The sequence below is a fragment of the Haemorhous mexicanus genome, chromosome 1 (assembly GCF_027477595.1).
Source record: "Haemorhous mexicanus isolate bHaeMex1 chromosome 1, bHaeMex1.pri, whole genome shotgun sequence".
NCBI lineage: Eukaryota > Metazoa > Chordata > Aves > Passeriformes > Fringillidae > Haemorhous > Haemorhous mexicanus.
Window position 1 is genome coordinate 145,130,320 of NC_082341.1, and position 17,664 is coordinate 145,147,983.

At 37.5% G+C, this 17,664-nt stretch overlaps 2 protein-coding genes across 3 annotated transcripts in view; one reads left to right on the forward strand and one right to left on the reverse strand.

The window, feature by feature from the left end:
* The window catches only part of MRPL13 (mitochondrial ribosomal protein L13), a 29,209-nt gene extending 16,613 nt beyond the window's left edge, over positions 1-12,596 (reverse strand). Inside the window, exons 1-4 of the mRNA XM_059866123.1 lie at positions 12,473-12,596; positions 11,772-11,895; positions 8,910-9,003; positions 7,035-7,095 (exon numbers count right to left, since the gene is read on the reverse strand). Of these exons, the coding sequence (XP_059722106.1) occupies positions 7,035-7,095; positions 8,910-9,003; positions 11,772-11,895; positions 12,473-12,499 (306 nt within the window). The 5' untranslated portion in view covers positions 12,500-12,596. The remainder of the gene's footprint in view (positions 1-7,034; positions 7,096-8,909; positions 9,004-11,771; positions 11,896-12,472) is intronic.
* Positions 12,575-17,664, forward strand: part of MTBP (MDM2 binding protein) — a 33,396-nt gene continuing 28,306 nt past the window's right edge. Inside the window, exons 1-7 of one of the 2 annotated variants that reach the window (XM_059866090.1) lie at positions 12,575-12,705; positions 13,129-13,209; positions 14,234-14,307; positions 14,424-14,569; positions 15,044-15,102; positions 15,917-16,061; positions 17,546-17,663. In XM_059866090.1, the coding sequence (XP_059722073.1) occupies positions 12,630-12,705; positions 13,129-13,209; positions 14,234-14,307; positions 14,424-14,569; positions 15,044-15,102; positions 15,917-16,061; positions 17,546-17,663 (699 nt within the window). In that variant the 5' untranslated portion in view covers positions 12,575-12,629. The remainder of the gene's footprint in view (positions 12,706-13,128; positions 13,210-14,233; positions 14,308-14,423; positions 14,570-15,043; positions 15,103-15,916; positions 16,062-17,545; position 17,664) is intronic. The other variant, XM_059866098.1, reaches the window with a different exon arrangement.

A 17,664-nucleotide genomic window follows, 5' to 3' on the forward strand; every position in this document is an offset into this window, starting at 1 on the left:
ATACTATGTGTTCTGTGACTACAGGTCTTGATAAAAGGTCTGTTCCCATAAATTCTGTAAGCCCCCTTTATATACTTGAAAGGCCCACAATAGGCTCTCCCCAGAGTCCTTTCCTCCCTAGGTTGAAAGACTCCAACTTTTTCAATCCCTCCTCATAGGAGGGGTATTCCATCCCTCCCATGATTTCTGTGGTGCTCCTCTGGACCTGCTCCAACATGCCCATGCCTTTCCTGTGCTGGAGGCCCCAGAGCTGGACATGGTGCTCCAGGTGGGGCCTCAGCAGAGTGGAGTAGAGGGGGAGAGTCACCTCCCTCACCCTGCTGGCCACACTGCTTTGAAAGCAGCCCAGGATTCTGATTTCCTGCAAGGTCATTAGTCCAACTACAGAGCAGAAGGCTTAACAGGGAGCCAGGACACAGAAGGTAGTGCTGGAAAAATTCCTTCATTTTAACTTCAGCCTCAAAGACTCTTCTACAAGCCAAAATAAATCAAAATCCAGCTACTGGAAAGACCAAGTTTACATCCAACTTTTTGCCTAAAATTCTGCCTACAGCCACAACTCCACTTTCACTGCTGTGGTGTCAAGTCAAAAAAAACAGTAAAGCACAGGCTTAAGTGAAGTTGTACAGATTGCTTTTGCATCTTGAGTAAGGCTGTGTCACAGAAAAGGCAGATCCAACCAACAATACTTGCAAGGTGTTAAGTAAGTAAGGGCTCTCCTGTTATCTGAACATGCTCGAGTTTTACTAAAAATAGACCAACCCTAAACAAAAAAGGATGGAACTGCAGATCTGCTACTGAACTCACATGAAACCCAAACCCAAATTCAATGTTCCCTGAAAACACACATCAGAACATGTTGTTTCTTTCAGGAATTGAAAATAAAAACCCTTTTTACATGCTTGTAATACATTTCTAAGAAAAGAAAAACCTTACTGCTTTCTATGTCATTATACTTACTTTCAGCTATTAAAATAGCAAGAGTTTAATTTTACATGAAAGTTAAAAAAGCTAGTGATTTCTGTGGAATCTCAGACTGGCAGAGAGCTCTACCCACCCACAGGTCTCACTGCAACCTTGATCTCATTTTGAAATTGATAAGCACAGCTTAATAGTTTATTCAGTTATTCATGGAATCTCACTGCCTCCTCCCCCACTACTTAATCTTTAGTAATAGCAATGTGTAAAATTCCATATCCCCATAAATACTTACTCCTAAACAAAATGACACTTTCTCCACCAGGTAAAGACATCCACCATCAGAAGTACACAGCCACCCCAGTGTTAATATTTGGGGATTTTTACACTACTGGGATGCTGTCTGCCCCAGTTTTTTTTTGAATTACAAAGTTCCCATTGGCTCTAATTGCAATTGTCATCTTGAATATTGCAATACCTTGTTTTTAGCTTGAGAGCATAGACATGCTCTCATTTTTTTAGCTTTTAAGAGCATAGACATGCTCTTAATAACAGTTATATGACATTATCCTTTTGGTTTCCAATTTAAAGGGCTAATTAGAAGGAAATGAATCTGAAGGCAGCTCTATTAAAACTCTTGCACTTTCTGTCCCTTACAACATATTAATACATTTTATGAGTACAAATAAATTAAAATACATTTATTTGAAACACGGTGAGTCCTAAACATTACAATTTTTGTGACAAACTTTGGCTTATATGCAACTAGCAGACTATGTCTGGTGGAGACAAGTTCTGAGAAAGATTCTTTGCCAGATAAAACATACTTTAAAGACGGAAATCAACAGAGCAATACCACTCTTAGTACTGAGAAGCACAAAATAATTGGCTGAATTTCCAGAAGAAAGTCTACCCTAACAGCTGAATTAAGTCCAATAATCAACAGGAAGCAACTCTAGAACATGGGAAGGACACAGTGCTCCAGAGAAAACAAAGTGATTAATTACAAGGCATACCAAAGTAACTCTAGAAGAATTTCAAGAGATACAGCAGTTACTTGGAGGTACAGTTTGACACCACATCTTCCTTCTACCAGTCCATAGTTTTCAGTTCTGTATACAATATTGCCTTTTCAACCACACGTTATAAAATACAACACAAAGAACTTTCTACCTCTGACAGCTGTACAAGTAGTACAACTTGTACAAGCAAGAATGAATTTACTCAATACTGCCATGAAAATCATCGGGTCACAGACAAATTAAACTTCATGCACATGCATGTCATCTGGCTTTCCACTGCTGCTTTCCACTTAACAAAAAAGTGGAAGTTTAATGTTTTCTTTAAATTATTAACTTGACTCAAAAATAAGGACTGGATTAAGACTTATTAATACAAGCATTTATTTTTGTGTACTATGAAGAGAATAACCAAGTCAGCTCTAAGACTTAGTCAGGACACCTAGAGGTGTCAGGATAATATGTTTCAAGACTGCATGCTCTCCTCCCCATGCAAAACTAACTTGTGTGCCTACTAATCCAGCCTTTGAAGTTCTGTTCTACTTAATTAAAAAACATGACTCCCTTGTAATAGAAGAAAATGCTACTACTTCTAGTGTTTCAGTAACTGACTTTTGGCATGTACATATTATTCTATCAACTATTCCTTACTAATGCAAAGAAAATAAGTTCTCAAATAGCAACAGCAAGGTTTAACTGTGCTTTCTGTCTGAGCTTTTCTTCAAAGAACCATTATTAGGCAGATATAATGGCAAGTCTTTATGTGCAAGCAGTTGCTAAAGGGCATTCAAAAGGAGAATTAGAACATTTTAAACCCCTTCACATCAGTGCCAACAGCTGAACAAACCAAAACCCGGACAACCCCTAGAGGCTCCCTCCCAGCACATTTCCATTGAGCCACCCTGCTTCACTTAATAATCCTTCCTAGCAGGTAACATTCATTCTGAAAAATTATTGCCCATTATTGCTCTGTCACAGGCTATTGCCTGTAAATATTCAGAGGCTGCCTACAGCCTCTGAATACTGCAAAGGTCAATCCTCTCACTGAGCATTTGGTCTTTTTCTTTTCTGGGTCAAGTTTCTGATGCAGCCAGAAAAAAAAATTAAGCTGAGTTTTGCCTATCTTTCAAACCACAAGTCAGAGAAAAGCTGATTGAAAACTTTGTCCTCACAGGATTAGTATCTACTTCTGCAGATTAGATCTGACAACATTATTTTGCAGGCGTTTAAATGAAAAGTCTTAAGATTTTTCCAGGACTTTTTTCAAGTAATCTTTGCTCCATCTCAAATCCGAGATTTAAAACTACATCTTTTAGTCTTTCTGTATCAAGTACCTAAAAGTCTAATTTTGAAAGTGTTGATCTCATGCAAACCAGCAGTTTTCCAGATAAATAAAACTTCTTCAAGTTTTATTTAAAAAGTCAAGAAAATCCCAAACCTCTATGCATTTCGAACAACTACACCTCAAATCCAAAGGCTTACCCGTTTCCTTTATTTTCAAAAGATTGTCCTGGGAAAGAAAACACACCAAGCCGTTCAATCAGATTTTTTTTTTTAGCAACTTCCAATGGAAATTAATGCTGCCTGCCTACTTATTTCCTAAGAGATTATTGCTGCCATACAGAATATTAGCATTGTATTAACCCGAAGAAGAGTGGCTGTTTTTGAACTACAACAACAAAGTTTCATGGTGTACCTAAAGAACAAATTTATTAGTTTTGCTTATGGGTGGTCCAAGAATTCACATTCAATCTAAGTCAGAGAAATATGAACAAGCTGGGTTTTTTTCTTCAATAAGCACTTCTTAAAGTAGCCCAGCCAAGTTCATTAGATGAGTTCAATTCTCTGCTATTTTGAAGAGGAGACAACTGAAAACATTAGAAATTTTAGACAGATTCAGAGACACTGCCCTCCTTATGTCTCCCAAATGAACTCACAAGTGTTTAAGGTAAAAATGGGCTAGACTATGTACTTTTGTAGTTTTTAAGGTAAAAATGTGCTGGACTATGTACTTTTGCTATCTTTTTGTTAACATACTTATTTTCACCCTTGTATAAACATAAATTTTTCTGAAGGGTTGAAAACCTTGGCAAAATGAACAAGGAACTTTAAGTTAAGCTCTACATGAAACATCAACTACAGAGACTTCTTTCTTCATTCACTGCCCCATATTAACATGAAAGATACTTAGCAATGGAAAAAAAAAAAGTAGTCTTTTTCTAATCTCAGGTACAAAATCATACCTCAGAGATCAGACACATATGATTGGACAGGTGAGGTTTTTTATTCCTTTCAACAAAGAAGTCAGGAATACAAACAGTTGCCATAGGAAGCTTCCAAGACCTGTCTGGATCCATCTCCAGCAGCTTTACCTGACCTAATAGTTGATACTGCTTTGAGTAGGAAGTTGGACTAGAGATTTCCTCAGATTCTCTTTATCTGAATCATCCTATGGCCCTCTGAAAAAAGGCACCATGTAAATTCAAATTCAGCACAATCCCTGTGAAGCACTAACTACCACCTGCAAGAAAAGTAAAGCTCCAAATTTAGTAAGATAGATACAATGAGGTCAGCCCCCCCATGAAGTGAGAATATCACTTGGTGGCACCTTAGGAAGGAGCTAGAAATGGTCAGGGATGATAGTACAGTTGTCTAAATTCTGAAAACGACACTTATGGCTTTCATAAGTAAGCATAAACTATAGCATTTTGCATCAAATTATTCATTACAATCTTTTTAAGTAGCCATTAGCTGTGAAGCAGGTTTTCCTAAAGCACTCTGTATACCAGAAACAAAACTAACAGAAAAATATTTATCTTGGGGAATTTGTATGTTTGAATTGAGATATATGTAAATAAAGACAGTGCTAAGCATTCCTGCAGTCCTACTATATACACACACACACTCAGGAAGTCTTATATAAACTGAAAATAGTCAAATCCATTGCAAAATCTCTATGTAGCACCATGGAAGTTTACAACATCCTTTTCCTTGGAAATAGTCTCTTCCATTAATTTACTGCCTTAATTTCTGTAGCAGCACTATTTCCAAAAGCAATGATGACTCACTCTAATGAACACTACCAGGATGAATTAGCAGGAGGCAGTAAGTCCAAGGGCAGAGTAAGAGCAGTAGCCTCCAGGATGAAAGTAACACTCTATGAAATGAAGATTCAGATGCCACAGGAAGATACAGCCTGCTCCCTACAATTTTCCTAATTCCACTGGCTTCACAGGGACTGAATTTAATGTGATTAAAACAGAAAGAAAGTGAAATAAAGTGATTTAGCAAGTCTCCATAATAACTACGTGTCATTTAGATTATGATTTGAAGATGCATATGTTACTTAGGCTGATGTTCTCTTTACAGTACTACTTTTTCAGATTTTAAAAGCTAGTTTTAAAAATAAAAGCTGATAATGAAGCATCATCATAATTTCCATTTTTGTCATGTCCCAATGCATTTCACACCAATACAATTTAACTAGTAAACAAATGTTTCCAGCCATAAAAACCCATTACAGCTACACATCCAGAATGTATCTTGCCAAATTACCACCCACTACTACTAACTATAACAAAAACACGTCTGAGCTATTTTTATGAGAGAGGCAACTGAATGCTTCATCTTCAATAGAATGACAGAGTTAATTGCTGAAGATTCTCTACTATTGTGTTAAAAAAAATAGTGTCTGCTGCTAAATTAGACCAAGACTTGAGCCACATCACCATTTGCTGAGTCTTTGTCCAACATGCTTTGGTTTTTGGCAATGCATTTAATCCTCGTCTGTTTGCAGAGAAATTCATCTATGAGTCTGGCAATAAAAGAGGTACTTCAGAACAAATGCCAGAAGGTAATTTAGAGAACATCCAAATCTCATGCCCTAACAAGCTGTGTTACACTGCCTCCCAGAGCTCAGCATCTGCCTGAAGCTCAAATGAAATAGATTGAAGAATACATTTTAGACATGGAACTATCAGTAAATCCCAAAGGAATTACAACTATCTTAGAGGCTGTTTGCAAAAGCATTTGTTTTGAAAAATTCTAGACAGGACATTATATGGAAATGTAGGATTTAGTTTCATTTTATTTAAATAAGTTGTGACAGTAAAAACAGAAACCAGGCAAATTCATATGGTGGACTACTTTTTCATTGAGTACTTGCACTTGTATAAGGCAGACTTGGGACAAACCCGGATTTCCAAATAATTCATAAAACCCATGAATTTTACAGCAGACACGATTTCTCTAGGTAAAGGGAAAAACACTTGAATATTTTTTATATCAAGTGACCCAAATGAAAGCATTTCAATGTCAAAACTGAACACAAATGCCTATTAATCTCTGTGGGTCTTGTAACATGCTCTGAAACTTTAGCACTTAGAGAATTCAGTCCTCCAATGCTGTCCATTCAAACCTCTAGTAGAAGTTATTTCATAACTGTGCTAATCAAAATGTTCATATCTGGCTCCCTATTTTTTTAATCAGTACAAACACATGAACACTGCATTTCAGAATATACAATAGTCTAACACAGACAGTAAATAGGCTTATGTTCAACATAATCAACATTCCATTTTTTTCACAGACCATGAACACACAGTATTTCAGAAAAGATTTTAAAAAAACCATCATCACTTAAAACCTACCATTGAATTTCACTGGGAAAAAGAGGCAGATGCACTTTCTAACTTTTTTAAGATTAGCATTATTCCTGCTGACTCTTAAAAAAGCAGTAGGGTCATTAAGCTCAAATGCAGCTTAGCTCAGTCAAACTGGAGACAGTTCACTTATGAGAAAGGTCAGACCCCTGAAACTAAAAGGAAGTAAATAAGTGAAAAATTAGTGAAGTAAACAAGTTTGATTTGCTCCTTTGGACAGCATGGAAGAATGACAAAAATACACAACTTACACTCTAACCCTGAAAACATTGTTTACAAAAATGGTGTCACAAGCCAAGCTTCCACGAATCACTAGTAGAATGTTTGTAATTTAACTTTAGATATGCAGGTAGTTGATCCCATTTGTTTAGGGGAACTAATTAACTGGAAATTAACTAGTTTCACAAATGAAAGTGAAGAAGGGAAAAACACTTACAGCAGTTGGATCCTTCAAATGGAGCTGAGTTGCTGTCACCTGCTTGAAACCACCAGGATAACTAGAAAAATGAAACAAACATCCAAGGTTAATTCTACATGCTCAAGCAAGATGTTAACAAAAGTATCATGGCATCTTGAACAACGGTGAAATGGTATTACAGGCCCTCGGAAAAGGAAGTTGTTCTCATGAGCCCAAAACCTGTATTTTATTTATCTTGTCAACTATTTAATTCCAACACCATTTGTGCTTTCTTGTTTATTAACTTGAATATGATAAACCTTGTGCTTCACAAGCAGATGGATATGTTTTTAAAACTGCTTAATAAATATACCATAACAGCTATAGAATACAACCGAAACAGAACTCTGAAATATTTCCAGATGTCCAAGACTCACAACCAGTTTGTGGCTGACATAAGAGACATCCATTTTGAACTGCGTTTATTATTTTCTTGCTACTCTAAATAAATCTTAGCAAGACTTAGCATATCTAGAGTAATAAAATTTTAATTTTACTGCAATGCATCCATCTTTGTAAAGGCTCTATGACATGTTGAAGCTGCACTAATTCAGATCTCTACATAAGCTTTAAATGAACGATAGCATGGAGTAAGAAATTACATGCAAGGCCGGTAATGCTGTTTTTCATTTTGATTGAATTACATTATTAGGAATCAGCCAAAGTGAAATGAAAAATAGGCCCAGCATCATGAAGACATGTCCACTGAGCTGCATGGACTTAAGTATTAGTTTTAAGTGTACAGTTCTTTTTACTTATACAAAACCAACTTAGGTACTTAAGCAAGTGCTTTAACATACATGTTAAGTTTTTAGAGAAAAAAATTAGGTCATAGGGGAAATGGAGACAAAAAAAAAAAAGCACACAAAAATTTCCATCACCTCTGAACATGAATTTCTCAGGAATTCAGCAATTTCAGGACTGCACCATTAGCACAACAAAATTAGCTTTCTCAGTGTGATTTATTCATCTCTCAATTGGATAAATTGTGACACTCAGAGATTATTATGAATTAGTCTCACTGCATAAAATAGGAGCACTGAACTGATCATGGACATCCTGTCCGTAGTTGATTATTGCACTCTACAGTATAAACACGTTATGTCTGCCAGAATAATATATTTTACACTACTGTGTATAACAATGTACTGTAAATCACTACAGCTTGAGAGCATTTCATTTTTAAATTGTTTTTCCAACTTTTTTTTTCATCCTGTGATTCAATATTTACTCTTAGGTAAATAGGTCCTGGTAGAATAAAGTAATTAAAGTTGGTGACTACATATATATATATATATATATATATATATATATATATATATATATATGTATGTATATATATGTATATGTATGTATATGTATATAATATGTATATACACACACACACACATATATATATACACACACACACACACATATATATATATATCTTAAATGTGGAGTGTCAATAGAAATATCTTCTATTACACAGTAAACAGAATAGTCCAGATCATTGGGTCCAGAGATTAACAGAAGACACAAACTCACTCACCAAATCTGTTAACCTATTCAATTGTTCTGACTACTTTTGAGTTAAATTATTTCCCTACCAACATACACTGGGTATAAAAAAAAAAAAAAAAAAACAAAACAAAAAACAAGAAGAAAGAAAAGAAAAAGAAAGGAGGAAAAAGGTTTACACCATTTAAAATATCATAACACATGCAAAAAAACAAACAAAAAAACCCCCTAAAAGTTAAAGCAGGAATTCCCTATTAAAGCAGTATGCTATAAAAGACTTCAATTATTAAGAAAATATTACATAAAATTTACCATAAGCTCATAACCACAAGCTTTATTTACTGTAAAGCTTACCCAGTATGTGAAGAATATACTTTCTGTTCCCACTTGTTACCAGAGAAGGCAATATGTCTTGTATTTATTATGACAACATGATCTCCACAGTCATCTGCAAGGTAAAGTAAGTGGAAGATATTAAAGAAAACCACAGAGGGAATCAATCAAGGTAACAACTTTTATGTGTGCAACACATACATAGTAGCATATAAATACACCTTCCATAAAACTGAAATTTAAAGATCTCCACTTTTCAAGTCACACCATCCAAATCAGCACTTCAATACCAACCTTAATTACTATTTTTAGTGCTACCAGGTTAGAAGGCAGGTAAGCAAGTAAAATACCATGAGACCAGATGCCTAAACCATTGCAAATATTCAGCTAAGATTTGGAAATCTGGCTTACAGGCAAATTTTTATTCTATTCAACACATTATGCTGCATATGCACCTATATTAAAAAAAACACAAAACAAAACAAAACAGGAAAAAAAAAGGTTAGTTCCAGATGATCCTAAATATTTTTTATTTTACTTTCTCATAAAAACAGTATCTTTGTTTACTGAAGAACTGAATATTTTGGGTAAGTAAAATACTTCTACTAAGTAGTTACACTCTCAGGCTAAGTATATAAAAAGTATATAAAACAAACAAAAATATTCCACAGAGGGAAGTGGCAGGGGGGAAAAGCCCTAACAACAGCACCCCCAACAGCTCTTATGGGAAAAATCCCACAATTTCATCTATCCAACAGAAGCAAATGTTACAGCATATACACATTTAGAGTTATACCAGCAACTTAAACATCAAAAGTTCTTTAAGTGCAAGGTTTATAATCTATTACCAACACCGTGCCAGAAACAGTTGATTTATTAAGGCTTCTGTAGTAATAAAGCGCTAACAGAACCTCTATGATCTCAAAAATATCACATAAATAGGAGAAAAGATTTAGTTTTTAATTTTAGAAGTAATGATCCTGATCAGCTGTATAAGCTGTAATCAGCCATTCAACTAAAGTGAAAATGGATTTCTCCGAAGTTCAGCCTCATTTGCATCACCATATTAGAACACAACTATTTGAAGAGGCTCACTTGATTAAAACATTTTTGAGTAGGTAACAAAGCAGGGCTTAAATTGACCATGCATTTTTATAGGAACACGTAATTAATCAAAGCAAGTTTCACACCTTAAGGTTTTTATTAATTTTTAATCTTGTATTCTTTTAATGCTCCACTTTCAATTACAGCTGAAGTGCAAATGCAATTTACACATCTTTGTTGCTGCAGCCTTTCACTGCTGACAGTTCAGTTCTAAAAACACTGTATGTCTTCATAAATATCAGGGAACTGACACCAGACTTTGTGACTTTTTGCTCTTTTGGTTGGGAAGATGACACAATAAGCTCATCTTAAGGAAATTTCTGCCTACAGTTTTCCACTTGCATGAACACTGCATTAACAAATACCAAATTAAAAACTAAACAATAAAAAAAAATCTTCCTGATGTTACTCTGTCCAGGGAGCTCTTATCTCACAGAACTAAAATATTTGTTAGTTCAAAAACAAAAAAAAAAAAAAAAGCAAAAGAAGCATCAAGTACATAAAGCACAAGTTCCTGCATACTTTGCTCTCCTAAATGTCTCAGTAGCAGTAACCAATCAACTGGTGTCAACATGTGTAAAGCAATTAGTACTGATTTACAGAACACTTTAAACAAAATGAAGTTGTCCTTGAAATACTTCCCAAGACCTTATAACTTCACAGACATAAAAGTATCAAAGTTCTTTCGCACAGGGTAACCAAAGCATTTTCCTCTCAGCATCTCCTTTATTTCTCAAGACAGCTTTAAGTCTCCAGTGACATCTTGTGGATATAACAAAATTTGCAACAGCAGAACTCTGACATTTAAAGGTCTTGACAACACTACAAATCCTACCTCCTACTGTGAAATAGATCGAGTATAATTTTACTACATACCCTTCAATAAGTATGAGCCAACTTCAAGGCTTCCTTTATGTCTCAGCAATGTCTCTGGAAAAACTTGCATGGGTACCACAGGAAACATTGTAGCAGTGGTGTGAAAGATCAACTTTTTATTATTTATAAAATGCTTATCCTCGTGAGACAGGCACTACAGCATTACAGGTAATGAACAGGATTACAGATGCCTCTTTCTAGCTGAATCTCTAATTTGCAGAAAAACCAAATGATGGTTTTGTTTAAAGAGGACATCTTTCAACACTGATTGTCACCCATTTAAGGACAGGTCCCAGCCTCCTCATCACAGAATGTGTGAGGCAGGAAGGGGCCTTTGAAGGTCATGTCATCTAAACCCAGTGCTCAAAGCAGGACCAGCTTATGAAAATGTCCACAGATGGAGACTTCACCACCTCTTGGGCAATGACTTCCCATTACTCTGACAGTAAAAAATTCGGATGTTTAGAGTATCCTGTGTTTTAGTTTGTGCCCACTACCTCATGAAAACAGGACTGCTTGGCACCTTATTCAGAATGAAGCACTCCAAGACTGTGGCCCTGGGCACCTACTGAAAGGAAGTACTCAGATGTTTCTTTATGTGCACTGTGAACTAAATCTTTACATTTAAGATCAACAAAACATATCATGAGCTTTTTAAAAAATGAAAGAAGAATTCACCGTAATTCAGTTACTCAAAATGCATTACAAATTCGTAATATCCTTTATGTGCACTGGTAAAGAAACAACATGAGGTTGTGGAGGGGTATGATGGAAAAAGATGAGAAAGAAAACCACAATTGAGAAATGTAGTCTTTTATATCAGGCTTGATGTTAAAACTGAAATTGAAAGAAACATGCATGTTGAAGAAAAGCAAATTTGCTTTCATCCATTGCAATACTCACTTAGTGCATGATAAATAGGTTTATGTCTGCCTTCGAGTCTGATTACAGTGGCAGCTGCTAGTTTTCCTGGGGGCTGCATCTTCGCATCGAGGAGGTACCAGGCTCTACCAAAAGTAGCCCATTGCTGAAAAGAACGAGGGTCAGTACTTAGCTTAGGGAAAGCTCACACTACCGTAATCTTTCTGAATTAAATCAACACTTCTTTTACATTGAAAAAATGCTAGAAGGAATACTGACATGCAGCATCACCCCCTTCAAATAACCTTTAAATGGACGGAGCACTGCGATGCACCCACCGCAGTGCGATGTACATGGGTAACACCACTGACAGGTTACCGGCACTGAGGGCTTTGTTTCAAAAAGGTAGATTTGCTGCAAGCTTCCATTATGGCTACATGATGGAAGCCCTAACACCGCTGCAGGATACTGAACGCCCAAGGTCTCCTTCCCTCGCGGTGAAGGGCACAGCTTCCCCACCCGCAGCTTTCAGACCGCGCACAGCCTGAGCGGCGGGTCCCCGTCCCCAGCCATGCCGCACACAGCGCCTCCTGCCAGCGGCACTCCCAGGCCGGACACCGGGGGCAGCCCCGGGGCGCTCCACTGGGGCCCTGCGGATCCTCGGTGCCCGCCCGCTCGCTCCCTCACGGCCCCGGGGCCCCATCCCGGCGACACCGCCCGGCCCGCGGGGAGGCCGCGCTCACCTGGGCCGCGCGGCTGTAACTCGCCATGCCGGGCCCGCGCGGGGCGCGCAGGGAGCGCCGCCGGGGCCGCGGGAAGCGGAAGCGCTGCCCTGCGGAGGGCGGTGCCCGGGCGGCTGCGCGGGACCTTCGGAGCGGCGCCCGCCGCGGCCCGGCCGGCATGGACCGCTACGTGCTGCTCCTGAGCTGGGCCGAGCGCAGGGCCCAGGGCGGGCCCGCGGCAGCGACCGCCGCAGGTACCGCAGGGACGGCGCTGGGGCCGCGGGCCCGGCGGGGCTGGGCCGGGGCGGGCGCTGCTCTGGTGTCCGCGGGGCTCTCCTGGCTCCTGCCTCCCTAAACACCCCTTTGCTTTCAGGCTGAAAGTCTTTGGTACCTTTAACCTGCAGAGCTTCAGGGGGGGTTCCTGCTTTACTGCGATGATGCCATGTAACTCCGTAATGCGTTCCTAAGCGTGACTTAAAGGAGAATTTAGCAAAACTTGTCTTTTTAAACTGCTTATCTGCAGGTTATAGTTCTGTTAAAACCCCCAACCAACCACTTTTCCCCTTCTTCCCTAAATTCACTTTCTAATATCACATTGAACTTTATACTGTAGTTGCAAGAAGGTAAGATTGAACTTCCATAATTCAGTAGTTTTAAGATTTTTTTTCTTTTTCCAGCTGAGACTGCTGCAAACATGTATCAATTCCTGAAAGAAAGTTGTAATGCATCTATAAATGCAGATGTGAGCATATTCCCAGGTAAATATGGCAATGCAGAGCGAGGTGGGGCAAATGCCATCGAGGAATTGGCCCATGCATGTTCTCTTAGGGGAAACAATCAGAAATTTAGGTAAAGCCAGGTGCTGTGGTGTGGGCCTGTTCCTGCTGCTCCTGTTTCTGTGAGAGCCTGATATCATTTTAGCAGCTAAGGTGTTAGGAGATGGTTAGATAGATTGGTCGTGAGAAGTGAAGGGTTTTGAAGAGTTGACAAATTTCAGTCCAGTTGAACAAGGAAGAGTAGGAAAGGGCTTGTTTCTCAAGTCAGTGGGAAGTGTGATATTATAAATACTTCTATAATGTCTTCTGATTTTTTCAGTAGAAACAATACTTGTCTGTTGGGTAGTAATTCAGAACCTTAATCCATAAACATGAAATCATTTAAATCATTTTTATACCTTAGAATAGATGTCTTAAGGTCTGCTTTAATACTTTTAGGGGCTGTGTGTTTGTGTTTTGTTGTTTTGGGTTTTTTTAATTAAAAAAATGCTTTCTTGTTATTTACTTGGTTTGAATATCTATTGTAAGCTCATCTTGTCACAGATGTCATGTAATTGGGATTTATGTAGGAAAACCACTATAAGCTCTTAAAATTCATGGAGATTGGAATGTTAAGCTATTTTCAACTTCTGTGCTTTTTCTTGCATAGAAATGTTGATAGAGCATCTCATTTTGTGAGCTCTAAATCAAATTTATGAAAGGTGTTGTTTAGTTCAGGTCTGATACAGATTGTGCAAAGAGAAAGCAATATTACCCAGAACAGAAAAGAGGTCAAATGTTTTCTTACTTACTAACAGTCAAAAGGTCAGTAATAGACACTTGCGAAGACACTTACCTACACTTTCTTATGTTTAGAGCTTAATTACAGTGCCAAAGGAAAGTAGAACTCAAGTAATTGTTGCACATTAAATGACTTACAGAGTCTTTTAACAGAGATGTTCATTATAATAGGAAGAAAGATTGTAGTGAATTGATCAATTTACATAATTGTATTATCTCTTTGCAGCTTGCTCAGTGGCTGGAATTCCAGGTGCAAAGAAATGGTATTTTGCAAGTCATGTCATTTGTGGTTATTATCAGGTAAGACAAATCCTTTTAGAGTATAAGTTCCTCAGCCATCTGCCTGACTGTAGAGCAAGCTAAAACTGTGATGTTCAAAACTCTTTTTGCTTATTTAAGTCTTGTTGTTTGATTAGTTCTGCAGTTCTGACTGGGAGGAAATAAATGTTGACACACAGAAAAATGAAGACTCTTACCAAGCAAGTATTGATGAGAACCTGGGAGCCACACAAAGTTTTGAGGAGGATGACAGTAACAGTCAGGAATCGCTGTCTCTGACTGAGTATGTGTATTATTATTTTTATTTAAAGAACAGTGATCTGACATCTATCAGCAGTGACCTAAGGGGATCAAGAAAGTTTAACAAGTGAGAGTTAGTACTAAAGCAGGAGTTAACTATGAACAATCCACTGCTAGTACTGAAAATACTTTTATTTTGTTTAGTATAGCTTTAATTTCTTTGCAGATCATTTTATAGGATAACTCAACACTTTCCTAACAGCCAATATTATATCTACAAAAAATTCTTGTTAATTCCTCTTAAATCCTACTTCCAGTTATACTTCAGATTATTTTGATGCCATTAGGCCCACTTCTGTCTTAGTAAAAGAGGAGATGATTTCTCATAGCCTAGGTGTATTTGTGCAGAGTTTTAAAGATGTAAGATACATCAGGTACCATTCATTAATTGTAACTTTTTGTTTCTAAGTTACTTGGTTTATGTTTTGGTTCCAAACATGTTGTTCTTCATTTTCAGTATCTATGATGAAGCTGCTGAAAGTCTGCATCAACTAGCTGATAAATTGCCTGCCCCAGGTAATCTGTCTTTAAAAACCAATCTCATTGGAGTTTATCTTGTTTGGTAAAAGGATAGTGAATGGAAAAGTTCAGAGAACCTTAGTTTGGTAGCTTGAAGGTAGTTTAGGAACTTGAGCATGTTTGGCATTGCAGATCAGCTTGAGGACTAGTTTGCTGCTTGTTTCTTTGGCAGACAATAGTTTAGTAGAGTTTAAAATAATTATATAATAAATGTATCCATCTGAAATGGCACCAAAGTAATCATTGACAGTAAGCAAAACAAAACTCAACACAGGAAATTTCTTATTAAGAAAAGGAAGATGTTGATATCAGGCTTACATCTGATTTAACAGCTGCTTGCTTGTGAGCCAAGAAGATGTGGAGGAAAATATATCACAACTGTTGGATTGGGATTCTGTAAACTGGAGATACATATCACTTTGCATGTTAGGGTTATATAATGATGTAGAAGTTGATTTGGGATAATAAAGGAACTCAAGAAGAATGAAAAATAGCAGCTTAGAGTGTTAAAAGTAGGAAAAGGACATAGCTTAGTTGTACGGGAGAGAAATCTCATCTCTCAGTGCTGAGTGAGAGGAGAAAGGGACAGAACCTTTCACTGTCACTGAGGGAATGGTGAAATATTTTGTGTTCATCTAAGAGGAGAAGCAAGTGATGAGCTAAAATGTGTGAAAAGTGTTTTAAATCCTGAAGTTACTTGATCTTTTTGCTGGTTTTAGTGCAATCAGTGATAACCAATACTATTCCGTCTTTGAATGTCTGAAAAATTTACTGAATCATGATATTTGAGTCATATACAACTATTTTCTAGGCAGAGCAATGGTTGATGTAATCCTGCAGGCTGTTGAATGTGATGGACCCAAGTTAAAGGACTGCTTACCTGCTATTGGTGCCCTGAAACACCTGAGAGAGTGGCACTCTGCACAGATCACTATTGCAGCAAGTGAAGCTAAAGGGTATGGCATTTATTTCAGGGCTAAAACAAGGTCACTGCTGCCTTGTGTTACCATGGATCAGTGGGTTGAAATAAAAACAGCTTGTTGGGTACATGTATACTTTGAAAATACATAAATTAGTCGTCTGTTGTTGTATGAGGGGAGGAATTACTCATCCTGATTCATTGTAAATGCATGTCCTAACCACAGAAGCAGGCAAAAAAGCCAGTCCTCTGCACTTCTTGTTTTCTGTGGGAGCAAAAAGTAAAATATTTTCTCTTCCCTTTCCATGGGTTCAGTGTGCATACAATGTTTTCACGTTGTATTATGCTGTGGAATAACTTGTATATTGATTGTAGTTTTACAGGTTTTTTTAAATGAATCCATACTACTGCTGGTTTTACTTTAAATTTTATATTACCATTGGTATTACATTTCAGGGAGGAAAAGCAGAGTGCTTCATTTGTCTCTTTTGAAAAAAGAGTATAAACACTCTATTACTCCTGTATGTTTTTCAAGATTCTGTTAGTATGAAGAGTTACTGAGACTATTAATTCAAGTTGAAATCAGTTCCAGTAATTTACTTACTGTCCTCCTCGAATTGACATGTAAAGGCCATGATATATCTCACCATATAAACCACAGTGATCTGGGGTTTTTATCCCTTGAAGTGAATAATTGTGTGGATACTGAACAACTTGGCAAGGTCTGCACTTTCCTTCCCCTCTATGCCCAAAAGATTGAAATTTGCTTCATAGAATGTGTGGTTAAGCTTAATCCTAAATTAATAAAACTGTTTAAAAAGGTGAATGTTCAGTCCTTGTATAGAATAAGCAATATACCTACTATATAGTATTTCCTGAGGTATGTGGAGGAAAAGAAAGTTACTCAGTGACTTTCATGAATGCTTGATCTCTGTGCTCATTGATATCATCCTGTGGAACCAGCTTTTGACTAAATTTTTCTGCTGCCTTTTATGTAAAGTGAGATTGAGTGTAGAAGATGTCTGATGAAAGTTATTTCACAAATTTTTCCCGTTCTGTTGATGGTGCTGATTTCCCTTGGGAGACTGACTGCAAGCAGAACCCACAGCTACTGGCAGTTCTCTCTTGTTGAATTTTGATAATGCTTGTGCTGCAGTCAAATCTCCATTTAGAAGGTTAACTACAAACCATCTGGACAGACCAGTGATAGCCCCACTGATGGCTGTCCAACATTACTGTGCAGTGCTTGCAGCTTGCCATTGCCAGTCTTATTTGATGTCAAAGTTCTTTTCTGTCGCTTTCATGGAGCATATGAACAACTTCCTTTACAGATCCTGAATGAGCAATTCTATAATATTTTTTACTTTGTGGAATATAAAGCTTTTATAAAGCTTTGTTGTCTGTCTTGACATGCACAAGATTGTCCCGTGCAAAAAGGTCATAGGTGAATTCAGTCAAACTGCATTGCATGTTTATTGTGATGTTAAATTCAGTAAGATTAATTCTTTGATATTTTTACAGTAGCTGGCAGAAGATAGCAGACTATCTGTCAGCAGACTTCGTATCTTCAGATGATATAATGAATATTATTGATTTAAATGAGCTCTGGAGAGGAAAGGTTCAGATATGGGAAAGAAAGG